The sequence below is a fragment of the Meleagris gallopavo genome, chromosome 14, assembly GCF_905368555.1.
Source record: "Meleagris gallopavo chromosome 14, MGAL_WU_HG_1.1, whole genome shotgun sequence".
NCBI lineage: Eukaryota > Metazoa > Chordata > Aves > Galliformes > Phasianidae > Meleagris > Meleagris gallopavo.
This window is the reverse complement of record NC_139417.1, coordinates 17,158,669-17,175,210: the sequence shown is the minus strand read 5'-3', so window position 1 is coordinate 17,175,210 and position 16,542 is coordinate 17,158,669. Positions and strand designations below refer to the sequence as shown.

Genomic DNA, 16,542 nt, shown 5'->3' with positions numbered 1-16,542 from the left:
ACCAGGGGACTCTCATGAACATTAAACACTGAACTGCAATTTTACAATATTCCTACCGGGCTTAGAGATTTATGAGAACAACAGAACACACTTTTTTTTTTTTTTTTTTTTTTATATATATATATAGAAGCTTATGGCATAAAGGGAAAAACAATATAAACTGCCCCCAAAGACTTACAAGAAAACTAGTTCTCCGAAAGTTAGCGCATCTGTTATAAAGCATACTTATATAAAAAAAGCTAGCAGTCTAATAGCTAAATACTAATTGCAGGCAACATCCTAATTTATTTGCGTACCTTTCTAAATACATCTGCTGCAATAAATGGAAATTTGAACTTAGTTTTCCCCAACTGCCTGGCTATGAAAACTGTATAAACATGCATCAAATGTACTCTTCATCTGCTGTGCTTTTTTAGTGCAGGAAGTAATTCACGCTAAATTGGGAATATTTAAAGCTATAGAGATTAGCAAACCTGCTGTGTGTAAGGATTATTGAGGGGTTATAGGTGAGGCTACTAAGTTTGCAATCAGTGGTTTGTAGGAGAAATCTGAGCTCAGACAAGAGGAGATGCGGTGGCTTGTTTCATCTCTTGCTGCTTCTCCTTTGTGTTGGCTGCACTGGGAAAGGCTGCTAGGGGAGGAAAAGCCAAGCAAAACACATAGCCGAGACAGACAGTTAACTGCAAATTTGCTTAAGGTAGCTGAAGGCTGATATGTTTAGCACATTATATTTAATAGGCCTATTTTTCCAGCTCAAAGTGACAGGGTTTTGAAACAATTCTATATCACATCCTTCTCCCTGTGCTACAAGTCTGCTGGCTGCAGAAGAGGCAGAGGATGACATAAATGACAAAATAGGAAACTTGTCACCAAGTTCATCAAGTTCTCTCCATTATGAGCAAACAGAGTAGACTTTCTGCTAGGATTTGGGACTCTGCTGGTAACAATGTATTAGTTACATGTGGCTAAAAGTTGTATTTTTCTTCTTCCATTTTTCCTGTGGCAAAAGAACTAAAACCATATTTTTCTTACAAATGACTGCTTTCCTCATCTTATGATGTGTCCTGAAGGTTAGCACCCTGCAACTAAAGTTTTCAAAAAGGCTGTGGGTGTTTGGTGCCAACTGCCATTGACGTATGATGAAACTGGTGAACTTTCACCATCTCAGAAAAAAATAATAATGCTCCAGCTGTACAGCATCCACTGCATGGAGTTTTCATTTAACTGAGTTTTTGGGCACACAGCAATCATTGTCAACATGTAATATGTATGTGGGAATCCTCCAAAAACACTGTCAGCTCTAGATAAAAAGAAGCTTTGTGTCAAACGTGGACTGTAATATTACTTTTTTTTTTTTTCCCCACTTATGTAAAAACGTTTGGTTTAAATTTCTGAGGGTTAACAATTGTTGGCAAACCGACATTTTCAAGGGGAAAATTAATTAGTTTGTAGGTCATTTAGGAAATACTGCCTGAAAATGAAGAATGAGAGATAAAATGTTTTCTAAAGACAGCATACCTTCTTCTGTGAAATGAATCCAAGATAAATCCACAAAAATTAAACTTATTTATTTTTCAGTACAATGCAAATATCCCTTTGCTCAGGTTCTTCACAATTGCCCTCGGTATTTTATCTAACATAGATAACGACCTTTGGGTGTACAGCAGCGTTTCAAATCTGAATAATTCTGAATACATTTGATATATTTCTTAGGAAATTGGTCTTTTAGTCGGGGACTTCGCATTAGCTGCCAATGGCAGTAGTGTTCAGTCATGCAACAAGGATGCTATAAACGAAAGCTTTCCTATAGCCTAATTCTGTCTCACTAATTCCAGTGGGTCTTGGCTTAATCCCAGAGACTAATATTAAAGTGTGCTTCCCCTTGGTTGAATAACTATAAGGAAACAGCATCTTCTGCAGCACAGAGGTTTCTGCCCCTGCTGCCAGATATGTGCAAGCTGCAGGCATTGCTCCCCAGGGAACAAAAGAAGAGAGGTGGGAAATTATTTTCTTTCCCTATCACAACCGCTGATAGACTTCTTGGTAAAGTGCTGCTAATTCAAGGAAACATGCAATTCCTGACACAAAAAAAGTGAACCAGGATGATTCATTCGCAGAATAAGATGCTGGAGTTGTAGATGGACAGCAGGATGTACTCTTTTATCTGCACAGGGAACTATTTAATTGGGATGAAGCCCAACTAAATGGGATGAAGTCTCTCAAATTTTGGACTTTGCCAACAGGGATATCTGCAGGTAAATGAAAGCAGCAGAAGTGTTGTAGTTCCAGTATATCAATAATAAAATGTGATTGATTCCTTTGCTTCTACCTCAACCCTTCCGTTTTCCTGGCAGAATGCACTGTGCCATCCTGCAACACCCCAGTACAGGTTGCACTGCAGCAGCAGAAGCTACTCAGTCTTAAAATGAATAATGAGAGATTTATCTTCACAAGACAGCAGAGTCTGTTTCTATAATAACACTGAGGACAGATTATTTAGATCTTCAGTTTTCTGTTCACAGCTAAATGCAAGGTGTTGATTCTGTACAGCTTCAGGGGTTGATGGTGGGGACACAAGCACAGCACTGCACAGCAAAATGGAACAGATAAGCTCTGCTTTTCTGAATAGCTACACGGCTACATTAAAAAGTTTACTGACTGTTCTCCTCATAAGGAAAATATATTTATTTCCTCTAATTACAAAGGATGTGTCAATTCTCAAATATTCCCAATAGATTTTTCCATTATTGCTAAAACTTCTCCACATAAAAACATACTGCCCAATAACTTACTCCCTTGAGCCACTGTCAGCCCTTCTTCTGTCACCGGCTTCCCACAGCCCTTGGCTGTGCAGGCCTTGACGTAGAACTTGTACTTGGTGCTGGGACTGAGGTCCATGAGCCTCCAGCTCAGCGTGGTGTGGTTGGCCACGCTGATGTCCATCAGAGGCCCAATCTCGTGTGTTTCGTTTACTGAAAGAGAATGAAAAGCAGAGTCAGTTTGCAAAGGTAGCCTCATTATTAGCAAAGAGCAGTGAAAAGTGAATCATAGAATGGTCTGGGTTGAAAGGAACTATAATCTTCTAGTTTCAACCCCCTGCTACGTGCAGGGTCACCAACCACCAGAGCAGGCTGCCCAGAGCCACATCCAGCCTGGCTTTGAATGCCTCCAGGGATGGGGCACCCACAGCCTCCTTGGGCAAAGGTAGCATTCGGTCTAATCCTGTTCCACCCTCAAAGAACTCTCAAACCTGATGGCACATTGGGCAGCCAACGCCACTCCCTGCCTGATATTATCCACTCAAGGTCTGCATCCCAGTTACTCAGTGCTTCACAGGCATGTTTTGCACTGAATGAGTTTCAATTCAGTAAAAGGCACCTCAAATTTAATAACCTCCTTAACCGTCGTATATATATATTTGGTATAATTTGTAATTATGAAATAACTGAATTAGCCTGTATGACACGGAACAGAGCATGGCAGCAGTAAGAGCTTACTCAATCAGAAACCTACATAAAGTTTTTTGCTCTGGAAAATGACTTTGCCCTGCCCTCTAGCAGGCTGTGTGCAGATTGCAGCTCAAAACACACTGCTCTGCTGTGTGGCTGGTACTCAGAAACAAAGCCTCTCTCATCAGTCTCTATCTTAAAGGACTCTGCACATACAAAACTATAAAAAAACAAAACAAAACAAACAAACAAACAAAAAAAACAAAAACAAAAACAAAACCACCACCTAACAGTGCATGAGTTTAAAAAATCGAAGTAAAACAAGGACATACTTATCTGGTATTGCAAAATGTAGCCAGTAATGTGGCCATTGGCTCTCTTGGGAAGTCCCCACGACAGGGTGACAGAGTCCTTGTCAAAGTTCAGGATCTTCAGAAAACGGGGCTGTTCAGGGACTGAAGAAACAGGGATTATCTTACACAGAACACTGCCTCTACATGTATTTGTTTACTGAGCACAAAGATTAGCTCAAAACCTACAGTTCCCCACCTGTGGTTCTATGAATACTGGAGATTTTACAACCACTTCATGAAATCCAGTTGCCTGTTAAGTGAACAATTTCAGTTTATTCCTCTCCATCCCACTTTTTCTTACCTCCTTCCGGAGTTTCAAACACCACAGGAGCACTTTCTGGTCCATCACCCCTGGAGTTGTACGCCAGCACAGTCAAGCGGAATTCACTGAAGGGATCCAGACCAGGGATCATCCCGTAGTTTCTGTCTCCTACAAACGTCAGGAAGTGTTTCTCCGGATGATGCCTTTTTCCATCCAGCATGCTTTTTGTTTTCCACCAACTGACCTGCATTGAGATTGGCATTCCTATAACAAATTACCTTTGTTGGGGCTGAACACCACATTGATTTCTCTCATCGTCCCAGAAATGACAGATTGAGATCTATCATTGACAGAGGATTTATTTAATAGCTGGTTAAACTGCATGCAATTAAAGAGAAATTCGTAACCTTATAGCCTCTTAAATGTCCACGAACTCTGTCCCTTGGTATTCCAAACCAGAAGACTTTGACCAGCGTGCTGTTGACAATATCCACTGAGACGCCGGAAGGAGCGGCATCTGGAACTATAAAAATAGGAGTGCTGCATATTAAAGACACTTACAGGAGCTCAATTTCACACTGTTTATACGCTACAGGCTTTGGTTTTTCAGCTCAAGCTGTGCCAGCTCATGCAACCTTCCCACAGGCAAGAAAAAAGCCATTCCACCTGCATCCAGTGGGTGATACGGGCCAATAAACATTATTTTGTGGTATCAGAGCTTTCTGCTGAGGGCTGGAATACAGGGGCACTGGGACATATGAATTTCTATTTATGATTTCCTGTTTTGAGTAATGCTTACAGCAGTGAGAAGATTAAAAAAAATGATTAACACAGCACTCAAGAAGGCAATCACAACAGTTTTGTTTTGTGCCTTTTCTTTTACAATCAATTTCATTTTACAGCTAAACTCATTAAACAGTGGGATTTTAATCACTGCACATCACAGACAACTATTACAGAGCAAGAAAAAATATTTTTTATTTTAAAAAGTCTTGATCTACTGATGACTGAATAGCGAGGAAGATTTTCCAGTGATAGAAGCAGATGTAAAATTAGACCCACCTTAGACACACAGTGCAAACAAACACGCCATGGTGTCTCTTCATTCTCACTCTTGCATAGAGGGCAGAGGAATGTATCACCAGAGGTTCCCACTGCCCACACCTCTGACTCAGCTCTGAAGCCTGTTGGTGAAACACTCAGCAGGTGCTAAGTGTCAAACTGAGTATGGTGACTGCTTGACATTCTGCTACACCGTAATGGCTGCTGCAGGAGCTGCAGCAAGTGTAGAGGTGGCTGTAGCATCATGTCCTGACACAGCAGTGGGGAGTGCTGATAGGTTACAGTCAGGTCATGGCTGGATGTTTCAGTAAGCAGCACAACACATGCTGGTCTCAGTTGGTTAAGCCACTGTAGACCTTCCAAAGGCCAGTCAAGCTGTTAGTTTAATTCATTTTGGGGAAAACAGCTGCAAGATTTCAGATTGCGCACGGGATGAGAACTGTCTGACTTTAATAAGATTAATTGGCAGATCTGAAATGCAGAGTGCTCACAAATACCATTGACCCTCCTTTGCCAACTGTTCCCAGCCCCTGCTGCTAAGCATTTGCAAATGTAATAAGCATTTGTATTTGGGATCAGGGAAGCTTGGAGCCACACACTAGCTGGCCACAAGGCTGCTTACTCCCTCGATGATTTAAATCCTTAAATCCTACAAAAAATATATTCTTTTTTAGGTGGTGGTAGTGCTTAACTACGTTGATTTCTTAAGCAAGGCTGGCATTTCATTACTGCAGCTGGAAACAGTTCTAGTCCTCCAAATCCCTTCTGTTGTCATGTAGTAAACACCAGAGGGGAAAGGCTGCTTTCAGAGATGTTGGGCACTGATGGCAGCAGCAGTGCCATTATCCACTGTCCCATAGGTCATATCAGTTGTCACAGCCCGGTGACATTGGCATTACCTGTGCCACCAGGGAACCATGGAAAGCTGCAGGGCAGAAACCCAGGCTGGAGAGGAGGAGCTGGCCAATAGGGACACAGGGGACAAAGGACAAAATTGGGATTACACATGGAAATGTGGCATCATTTAGAAATTAATTTACAATGCCCAAGAGCTGAGTGCTTGTACTTGGTTCTCAGAGTATAAAAGTTCCCATTACTCACTGTCCTCTCCCGAATATCCAGTGGTAATATTTGGTTCAGGCCCAGCTCCTAAATTATTTATTGCTTGGACCTTGATCTCGTAGGGCACAAAGGTGGGGGTGTTCCTCAGGGTCAGGGAGTGCTTCTTCACTGTTTCCTCATTCCATTCAGTCTCAACACCCCGCTGCCTCCAGCTGACTTTGTACTCCAGCCCCGGCCCATTTCGCTCCATGGACTTCAGTGGCTGTGGGAGAAGGGGAGAAATTAAAAGAGGGCCACAAGTTAGGATTACATATTTATTTATTTATTGCTTCATTTTGCTGGGAAGTAAAACTGCATGTCTTCTCGCACAACTAAAATGCATATTGTGGCATAAAGCTGTTTGTGCCTTTCAGTACAGCTAAAATGCATTTTATCTTGGAATTTTATGTAGCACAGCAATTCGGGTCATTAAAATTTAGATTTGTTCTAAATATGCACAAAATGCTTGAAACTGAGCCTGGACATTTAATGGGCCACTGCTGCGCTACTGGTTTTTACTGATCAAATGAAGAATTCATCACAGCATGGTTCTCATCTAATTAACATGAATTTGTAAAATATTAGAAGACGCGTAGCAAAGGCCTGTCGCGACACATTCTCCAATTGAGTTCCTTTCTCTGAAAAGGTATCTCTTTCATTAATAATGTTAATTGGTCACGTGTGCTCCCCTAAAATGATGGGGGTTGGGGAATACTACACACTACCACACAGCCTACTTTCAGTAATATTTGATTTATACATTATACATATCAAATACATAACATCTGCTGTTTAGCCCAAGCCACACACAGAGCCCAGATCAGCATGCATTGGTCAGAGAAGCTTTCTAACAGGCAGTGCTGGGTGAAGCACCTCCTCAGCCAAGATCCCAGGGCATGGGATTTGCAAGAGAACCTGGAAAAATAAAATTTTCTACTAAAAAATAACTTCTCATTTGGACTTAAAATTCAGCGCTGCTTGACTCTTATTTTGATCTCCCTTAATGCCGCAAATCCTTGGCTGAAAAGCTAGTCACTAATGCTCATCTGGTCTCCTAATCCAAAGTAGGCAGATTAACATCATTTTGCAGCTTTTGTCTGCCAGAAATAGGTTTGGTTTTGTTTTTTGTTTTGTTTTGTTTTTTTTTTAGCATACTCAGTGCCTAGCATTTCTTCTGGAAAGCATGCAGGACACACACAAATAAATGAATATCCTGCTTAGGACATTCAAATGATTCAACAAGATTTAACAAAGCCTGTCCATCCCATTCTCTCTCTTTAGTCTCAATTTTCACTTTTACTTTTGCCCTGTCTGAGCTGGGAATTATTGGCTGCCTGGCAGGGAGGATGGCCAAGCCTTCTGCCCACTGCTGTTCCCAGCATTACCCACCCAATGCGGAGCACCACCTCTCTGCATTGCTTCCAAGAAGCAGACTCATCTTCCCTGACCCTGGACCATGTCATCCAGCAAAAAACCACATCCAGATCCAAGTCAACAGAACTAGAGAGCCACCTCCTCTTTGGCATCATTATAGCCTGGTGGGGATTCACACTGGGGAAATGTTTATTGTTTCTTTGCTGCGAGCAGCAGATTGAGAAGTAAATCTTGTGTAAATTGAGTTTAATTCAAGCTGCAAAAAATACGGTTCCTTCCACAATTGTTGAAAGTTGTGTTAAATAGAGAAATATATATCTCTCTAAATGGTTGGCACAGAAGCAGTAAGCTTCAAAGCCAGAGAAATTGAAGACTGGAATCCATCCTGAACACTCTGACACAATTCTTTTGACACATGCTTAGGAGCTATATCTGCACTCCTTTAGCTTGGTGGTGCAGAAATTCAAGCTCACGTTCTCTTGGCCAACTGACCAGAGTCATTTTCAAACCCCTAGGCTCAAAGGACAGAAGCTCTGTGCAACTGATCCCCTCTCTCCCTGGCCCTTACTGCAAAAGTTGCTTCGCATGCAAGATGCAGAGGAGCACAGTCTAAGCAACTCTTCATGCCCATACAGGACATCTCTATTTCCTTACAGCCTGCAAAGCTTAGATGTAAAAATTTACCTTTTGAAACAAAAATGAAATTAGGAGAGGAAAGCCAGAAGACGTTTAAGACAACTATAACTTTACCTTTCACTTCAGTATCATTAATGATCTCACCTATGGAATTAGTTAATGCTTCCTAAGGGACGGAGAGATCAAGACAAGGGATTCATTCTCTCTTTTTTTTTTAATGTATTTATATTAAAACATCCTGATCAATTCCATGCTTGGCTTGTTGCTTCAAAGGAGAACCTGTCCTTGATACTGTAGCACTGACAGATACATTTGCATTACCTCCCATTTCATCACCATTTCATTTGGTTCAGAAGCTTCAACTCGGATGTTTTCTGGGTTCTTGTCTGGAGCTGGAAACGCAGTTAATAAAGTTAGTTTGCATATTTTTATTTGTAGTTATTATTTAAATGCAAAAAAACCCTTTTCGTATTTCAGCATTACTGAGAGTGAAAGACACCTAAACAAAGAGCGTTCATGAGATTAATTACTTGGATCAGCAAAGCTGCTGAGAATGAAACATGTTTTTAATGCAGTTTTGATTCCTAAGTGCCTGTGTTGTTTGGAGCTACCAGCTAACATGAAACTGTGACTTTTGGATTTCAAAGCACCAGATGTAGGGGGATTATCAGGCTGACATTTTTCTCCCTATGGGGATAGGAAACAGAAGGTGTATCATTAGTGGGGTGCACACAGCTGAAAAGCTGGAGGACCTGGAATTGTAGTGAAAGGAGGAGAAAAGAAAAGGAAGAAAAATGCTGGGAATGTAAAAGCAGGGCTGAATAATTGGCCTCTAAAATGACTTTCAGGGACACAACATTTTCTGTTACAATGAGAAATACACTGTGAATGAACATTTCTGACAAGCCTAGTGCTGCTGAAAGGCTCCCCATAAATCTTGAAGATCCTCTCCAGCATCTGTTTGTCTGTGAAGGCTGCAATAGGCCTTAAAGGTGCACAATCAGCAGAGCTCAGGAAAGCTTTCTGTTGCAGATACCTTGGTAGCAAACGCACTGATAACCACAGCAGTACAAATTCCTCAGTTGGGCATCCTCAGGCTGATGGAGACAGCTGCAGAGTGAATCCTCTCTTTGGGCAAACTATTGCTTTGGCACACAGGTTTGGCCAGAAAGCATTTGTGGTGTGCAGAGTGCTTTAGTTTCCTCATCTCCTACCACACACATCGAGCAGAAAAAGCAGCACAAGGGGCCCTGACTTCTTTACACCTCTCAGAAGCACAGGAGGGTAACGCTATTCCCAGCAAAGCACTACAAATATTAACATTTAGAAAACTAGATGGCAGTGTTTACCAGCCGGAGGTGTCACGTAGCGCAGCGACGGTTTGCTGGGCTGGCTCCTTCCGACAGCATTCACAGATATGACACGGAACTGGTAATTGGTGTATGGGGCCAGGGACAGGAGGGTGGTGGTGGTGTTCCCTGGGGCACGGGCCAGCTCCTGCCACCTCCCCGGCTCCCACCGGCTCTCTTCAAACTCTATAATCGACTCTGGAGAAGAGAGGAAAGAAAACAGAGGAAAAAGGACAGCGCTGATATCAACTGCTTCTGAATAGCAGGATGGAAATGAACTTACAGCAAATTAACTGTCACAGTAAAACCAATTAAGTACAGCATTGAGCGTAGTTTATTCTGACAGCTGCGATGTGCCATTATGTTAAATGACGTACAATGATGCTACTGAAATCCTTCATACCATTAACAGGGCTGTTGTGGTTGGCCCCAGCTTTCCAAGACAGTCGAACACTTCGGTTTTGATGTTCTGAGAGCTGCAGGTCTTCCGGTGGGTCAGGAACATCTGAGACACAGAAAGACTGTCAGGAGCAAGCCAATTACTTCTGTTTATTCTGGTATTTTGGAAAGGACTGAAACAGAAAGCTCTGGTGAAGACAGTGGTATAACGTCTCCTGATTCCAAAGTGGACAAGATTAGAAAAGCAGGAATTGCTTTGAAAGATCCTGCTTTGTAACAGAGAAACACCCTGAATTGTCTGGCCCTGCTTTCTCTCCCATAAATGCAACATCCCTCTTTAAGTGCATTTCCACTTACTCTCATTACTGTGCAAGGAGCAACATTTTTCTTTTCAAATCATCGCTAAGATCTATTGAATCATTAATAGATATTGACACTGCTCAGCAGAAAGTTATGTCAGCACCACTTGGATTTACTCTCTGCAAACTGGAGTGCTAGAAAGGGCCTCGGCCGTGACAGCTATTGAACCTTGTCTGCTAGAGTGAAAGGATAACATTCATTATCCCAGCCATGGGGATCCATATTAAAAGGAAAGAAGAAAATTCATTACCTGCCAGCTCAACTTGTTCTGTCCTGAGAATATGTTAAGAGTCAGTTGCGTATTTGGTGTGATAACTGCACCGCAACTGCTGGGGACAAGAGTGGGACTGCCCAAGCCCTGAGCACAAGGCTGCCCCTACGGTGCTCTGCCCACATTAAAGCTCGCTTTTCATATACGTGGCTGACAATTTGCAGCCTGATTACATTGGATTAGTTTGGAAATTGGATTGCATAAGGTCTTATGCAAAAAACAATTTCTCACAGGAGGAGGCTGATGGTAACCTCTCATTCCTTCACAATCACACACGCACTGCAGTCCTGAACACAAAGCTGCATTCACCACAGTCTCAGAGCTGATGCAGGAAATGCTTCCTGGTCATGAAGCTACTCTCAAAATTTAAGAATTCTGTGGACCAAGGAAATGAGATTGCAGAGTTCTTGATGGGTGTTTGACCTCCTTCTGCCCCAGTGTTCCAACTACATTTTTGGCTGACAGTGTCATTTCTTTTAGTGAAAACAACTGGCTCAATACACAGTGCTGTCCCTGTCATTGTGAAAGCAAGGAATAGGGAATGGACAGAATTTTTCCGATAATAATCCTGAGTTTTCTTGTGTATCTCAAGGCACATCAAAAAGTGTTAAAGGTTATGATTTTTTGTTTTTTCTTTCTTTATATTTCTTTCCCATGTTTCCTTGGGAAAAAAAAAAATAAATCAGGAAAGCCTAATTTAATCTGCGAGTATTTTGCTGTTTTACACTTGGAGTGTTTATGGGGCTAAAATTCTGTATGTTAATTTGAAGACATCGATGATGTCTCTTTAAGATACCCAACCTGCTGTCTGTTCGCCCATAATAAAACAAATACATAGAAGAATTCTAACTAAATATTTCTTTTGCCCATATTCTTATACTTGCAGCTATTCCACGCTCAGTTCTTTAGTCATCTCACTAGTCTTTCATTGCAAAAGAAGCCTGAATTTTTCATTTAGAAAATAAACATTATCTAGGTCCTCCAACGTCCACCAAAGATCCATCAAGACCTTTCTTATGTACAATAAACAAGGAAGAAAGAGCAAAAGACTGCTCTTCCTCTACTGCAAATTACCTTTTTAAAAGTGAATAAAGCATGCCATGAAATTTTCATAAGTAATTTAAGATACAGTTTACAAACATATTGAATTATATGGTACTATAAATAAATAACATGCATAGCATCTTCTTAATTTACTATTTACTGAAAAATATCATTCGCTTAAAGTGTGGAAAAAAAATCTTCAATGTCAGATTGTGTTAGCTCTGTTGCAAGCACTGCCAAAAATGAACAAATATGTAAAATTCAAAAAAAAAAAAACCCTTGAAATGATAATGACAAAAGTTCCCTGCAAAACAACATTCTAGCAGTTGACTCATGCCCTCAGGTAAGTGTTAGAAGCTGATGGTGCAAAGGATTGTGCATCACTACACAAGTTCATCCCTTTAATTCTGAGTCGTTCTTCAGACCAGCAGGCAGCTGGTAAGGATGCTCAATATGGCCAAGCTGGAGGCTGTCAGGGTCGAGATCCTCCTCTGCTATGGATTTGCTGTTTCCCACTGGCCAATAATTTATGCTCACAGAGATTATTAGTCCTTTTAGATGCATAACTGCTCTTCAAGAGAGTTGGACATCTAAACATCGTCCTTGTGCGTTCCTTCCTCAAAACACAGCTCAAGTGATGATCAGCACAGAAATCTCCAGTAAAGTGCTGTGAAGAACTGACCAACAACTTCAAAGCAGAAGCAGTGCCATATTTAATATGCTATTACACTTCCAGCCTGGACAACTCCTACAGCTCTGGGTGACTCCTGAACTGAGAACAACAGCTACCTAATCTTTGAGGTGATCAACTAAACAGAAAACAGATGCTTGCTTCAGCATTCCCATTTCTGAAAATATAAAAAGATGGCACATTCTTAACTGAGCTTAACAAGTGAGGGCCATGTTCCATCTAGGTGACGGAGGTAATTCAAACGGGTAAGAGAACCAAATAAACAGAAGTGCTGCATCAAGCTGTAGGCATACTAGGAAAATATCTGCTTACCAAGAACAATTAACCGTGTTTTGGCAGTGACACTGTCAAGGGAAGTGCTGGCCACACATGTGTAAATGCCTTGATCCTCCAGCATCACATTTGATATGAACAGCGTGTCCATGTCCATAATTATCCTACAGGGAAAAGAAGGGCACATGCAAATAGAAAAAGTAAAATCTGTAAGACAAGCATACAACAGACTGACACTGTTCGCTAAAAAACTGTTCAGGAAAAGCTTAGTCAAGGAACATTTTGAATAACTTAATTGCACATTAGGTCTATTTATTTTAATGCAATTGTAGTTGTATTATCTACTGTAGCATAGACTATTATTTGCATTTTGTAACCATTTAGACTCCATGGCCTGAAGGTGGCATGTCTTTCTCGTTCTGAAAAGAAACACATTGATATGCATCAGATGAGCATTTGGAACGTAGGGTTTTGACACACTGCTAACAAGGGAAATCAATGATCTTAATGTATAAACTTTTAATAGGACTGAGTAAAACTGAATGATCCCAGCCCACTGCTGTCATGCCCTGTGCACCAGGGCAGCTGGTACTGATCCAGGCCCCTGGATTCTGCTGGGTTGAAAACTGGGCATTTCCCTGGCTCTACCACCCCACCCTCCCAGGCCTTGGCAGGACCCTCCCCCACCTCTCCTGCATGGCAGTGTTTAGGAAATCATCCCTCTGCTATGTCTAATTAATAAAGATATCTGAGAGCCCAACATGGGGCCCTTCAGACAGACTAAAGGCTGAGCTCCATCCCATTACAATCAATGGAAATAAAAAAGTAGACAAATTCAGCCTGCACTTGCACTCCCCTACTCATGTAGGGAAAACTCATTGATGTGACTATATATGATCCTAGAAACAATTTCTATTCACTTTAACATCACAAAGCACTTGTTTTGGCCAGCTATAAAACACGGGAAAATACCAGTTCAACTGAAGTGGAAAGACAGAGCTCCAATTGGCCCCAAAAGGGTTAGAGTTTTATTTTTGGGTTAAACCAACATTTACGTGGCATTGTGCCATGATAGTGAGACAGGGTAAATAAAATAATTTGCCAGTCATGGCTACAGATGCATGTATATTTACACGTATATAAAAATGCAGATCTATTCACATGTCAAGTGAAGAATTCTCACAGACAGAAATTTGCATTTCAAGCTATTAAGTTTCATTTTTATTAATACTATTGCTCCAGCACCACACAGCATTATTTCAGCTGAGCTCAAAAAAACTCTTGTTCTTCCCTGCTTACCTGCTGTCTTGTATGCTGCTGACTGACAGCTCATATCCATCTTTCCTCCAGGATAATTTGAAGCTGTTTTTCAAGTGTGAATCATACTCAGACTGACATTTCAATAAAATTGAATGTGATTTCAACACTTGGGGGTTCTTTGGAGTAATGACAATTTTTGTAGCATCTGGTTGATCACAGAAAACACTTCGATTAGGAGAGAGAGATCATTACATCAAATTTTCACCAAGCACTTCACATATAGGAATCAACTTCAGGAGCAACAATCATGTCTTTATCCATCTATCTATATACAAACACTTCAAGCGAAGGAGGCTGGTTTTGAAATGGAGATATGACAGGATATAATTTTCTATCTTGAAAAATTCTTTTTTAGCTCAGTCCAAACCACAGTGTTCTAGAAAAAAACAAACATATACACTCAAAAAAAAAAAAAAAACCCACAAAAAAAAAAAAACAGATAAAAATTCTAGTTAGAAGATTGTCATGAAATGGATGATTAAAAAAAAGCTGGAATATGATTTTTATGTCCAATTGCCATTGAAATAGCAATAGCTTTGGCAGTGAACCAAGAAAAATTATGAGCTTATTAAAGTCAAGTGAGAAAAAATACTGCAATCAAGTTTGTTCTTTTAATTGCCTCTAATCTGAATGCAGAAACAGATGAGTAAGTAGGAAGAAAGCACTTCTCTTTACAGTGAAATATTGCTTTGTGAGAATTTCATTGTACAATTTCATGTTTATTATAACTGTAAAACTTACAAAGCAAAGAGACTGGCCTGAAGTAGAACACAAAAAGACTTTCTTTTTTCTTGAGTTAGTTACACCCAAATGTGAATCTCAGAGTGCATTTGAGGACTTTGCTAACTGAGCATTTAAGTTCTTTCTATTGGCAAGGCCTAATTCCTAAATAACTTTGTATACAACTCAACATCCTGAATCTGTGTCCTCAACAGAAACTATCCACCCACACCATGACCCCCAGGGAACATGCCCAACCAACCACTGAAATACTTTAAGACAGAACTGGAGCTGCACATACGTATCTGAACCTTACAGTCAAAGCCCCCTCACTCATCCTACTGTAATGCACACGGTGTTCACTGTAGACATTCGTTAAGTTTGGAAGATAAATGAGGTATTACCTCTTATATCCAGATTTGCTGTGATTGCTCTTTTTCCAACAGAATTTGCAGCCCAGCAAGCGTATGATCCCGAATCTTCCTTCTTTGTTTCTTTGATTTCTAGGGTGCCATTTTTATTTAATTCATAGCGTAACGCTGAGAGTGGCTCTATGCTATCATCCTTAGTCCTAAGAGAATAATAACAGTTATGGCTCATTTCAGTGATTGTAGGAACCATTGTTTCATGGTTAGGGGACAGATGATTTTGGAGTCAGCATATCAGTCTACTCACATGCAGGCAAATCATAAAGGGACATAAGCTTCCTGCAAATGTACAACAACACACTGACAGTCTCTAGCAAGACCTTTAAACTACTCTAACTGAGCCTTTAATCCACAACTGTCATATGTAATTTTATTGCAACTGTCAACTGCTATGTCAATCCAGTGATTTCAAACCATATGGAAACACTTTCAGGTAGATGCACGCTTTAAATTATTGCCTTTCCAACTCAGCAACGTGTCCAAACTTCAAAAGGTGCCAACATTAAACTAAGGCTGAGGAAGTTGTAGCAGGATTCGGCTACATACAGCTTGGTTCTGTTTAATAAATATCCCAGCACCTCTTACACAAGTATCAAGGACTTTCATCAACCTTTCATTTATTTAAAAATTAATTAAAAATATATACGTATCAGGGATCTTGAAAGAGAGTGCACTTAGACAAAGGACACAGATATTGAACACAGCCTTGCTATAAATTGCTAATTTACTTCCTCAAAACCAGCTCATTTTTCAGCGTTTGGGAAGCCTAGATAAACTTATTTCATGTGAAAAAGTCATTCTTAATAGCTTACCATCTAACATCTGCTGCAGGCGAGGCAAAAATTTCACAGTGCAGGAAGGCACTGTAACCAACAACTGCAGCATAGTTTTCACCATCTGAAGTCAGGATTAAGGGAGCAATATCTGCAGAACAGGATGCAAAACAAGCAGCACTACAATTCAGAACTGGGCTATAAATATGGTCCCTGTATCATACCCTTTTCGCACCATAGAGAGGTCAACAGAGCTCTCATAAGCCTCAGTGATAACAGTGGTTGACTGCTGGACATTTCAGATCACTAAATCTCGACTTCAGGATAGAGAACACGCTCAGTTCTGCTTCCTTGTGAGACCTATCTTATCAAATAAGTTCCCATCAATGTTTCTTCAAACAACAGGCTAAGCATCACAACTGAAATTAAAGATTGACAATCCATAATACCCTTAATAATTCAAAAACACAACTGTGGCCACAATCCAGGCCCCAGTGGTCTTAATACATCTGAATTCTAAAGATTTTGAGCCCAAAATAACCACCACGTTGTTAAAAATATCAACACTCAATCTAAGTATTGCTCATCAGAAGGCTTGTTGCATGAGTTTGGACAACACATTTCTTAAAATCTGGGTCAGTGCAGCAGAACAGTGACATGATTACAAACCCAAAGCT

At 40.7% G+C, this 16,542-nt stretch overlaps 1 protein-coding gene across 12 annotated transcripts in view; it reads right to left on the bottom strand.

The window, feature by feature from the left end:
• CHL1 (cell adhesion molecule L1 like) overlaps nt 1–16,542 on the bottom strand; it is a 108,683-nt gene that overhangs the window by 10,628 nt on the left and 81,513 nt on the right. For all 12 annotated transcript variants that reach the window (XM_085235706.1, XM_085235705.1, XM_085235708.1 and 9 more), the window contains 12 exons: nt 15,905–16,016; nt 15,069–15,235; nt 13,924–14,089; nt 12,664–12,788; nt 9,990–10,091; nt 9,587–9,784; nt 8,559–8,629; nt 6,228–6,450; nt 4,472–4,587; nt 4,104–4,308; nt 3,782–3,904; nt 2,793–2,972 (listed from right to left, as the gene is read on the bottom strand). In XM_085235706.1, the coding sequence (XP_085091832.1) occupies nt 2,793–2,972; nt 3,782–3,904; nt 4,104–4,308; nt 4,472–4,587; nt 6,228–6,450; nt 8,559–8,629; nt 9,587–9,784; nt 9,990–10,091; nt 12,664–12,788; nt 13,924–14,089; nt 15,069–15,235; nt 15,905–16,016 (1,788 nt within the window). The remainder of the gene's footprint in view (nt 1–2,792; nt 2,973–3,781; nt 3,905–4,103; nt 4,309–4,471; nt 4,588–6,227; nt 6,451–8,558; nt 8,630–9,586; nt 9,785–9,989; nt 10,092–12,663; nt 12,789–13,923; nt 14,090–15,068; nt 15,236–15,904; nt 16,017–16,542) is intronic.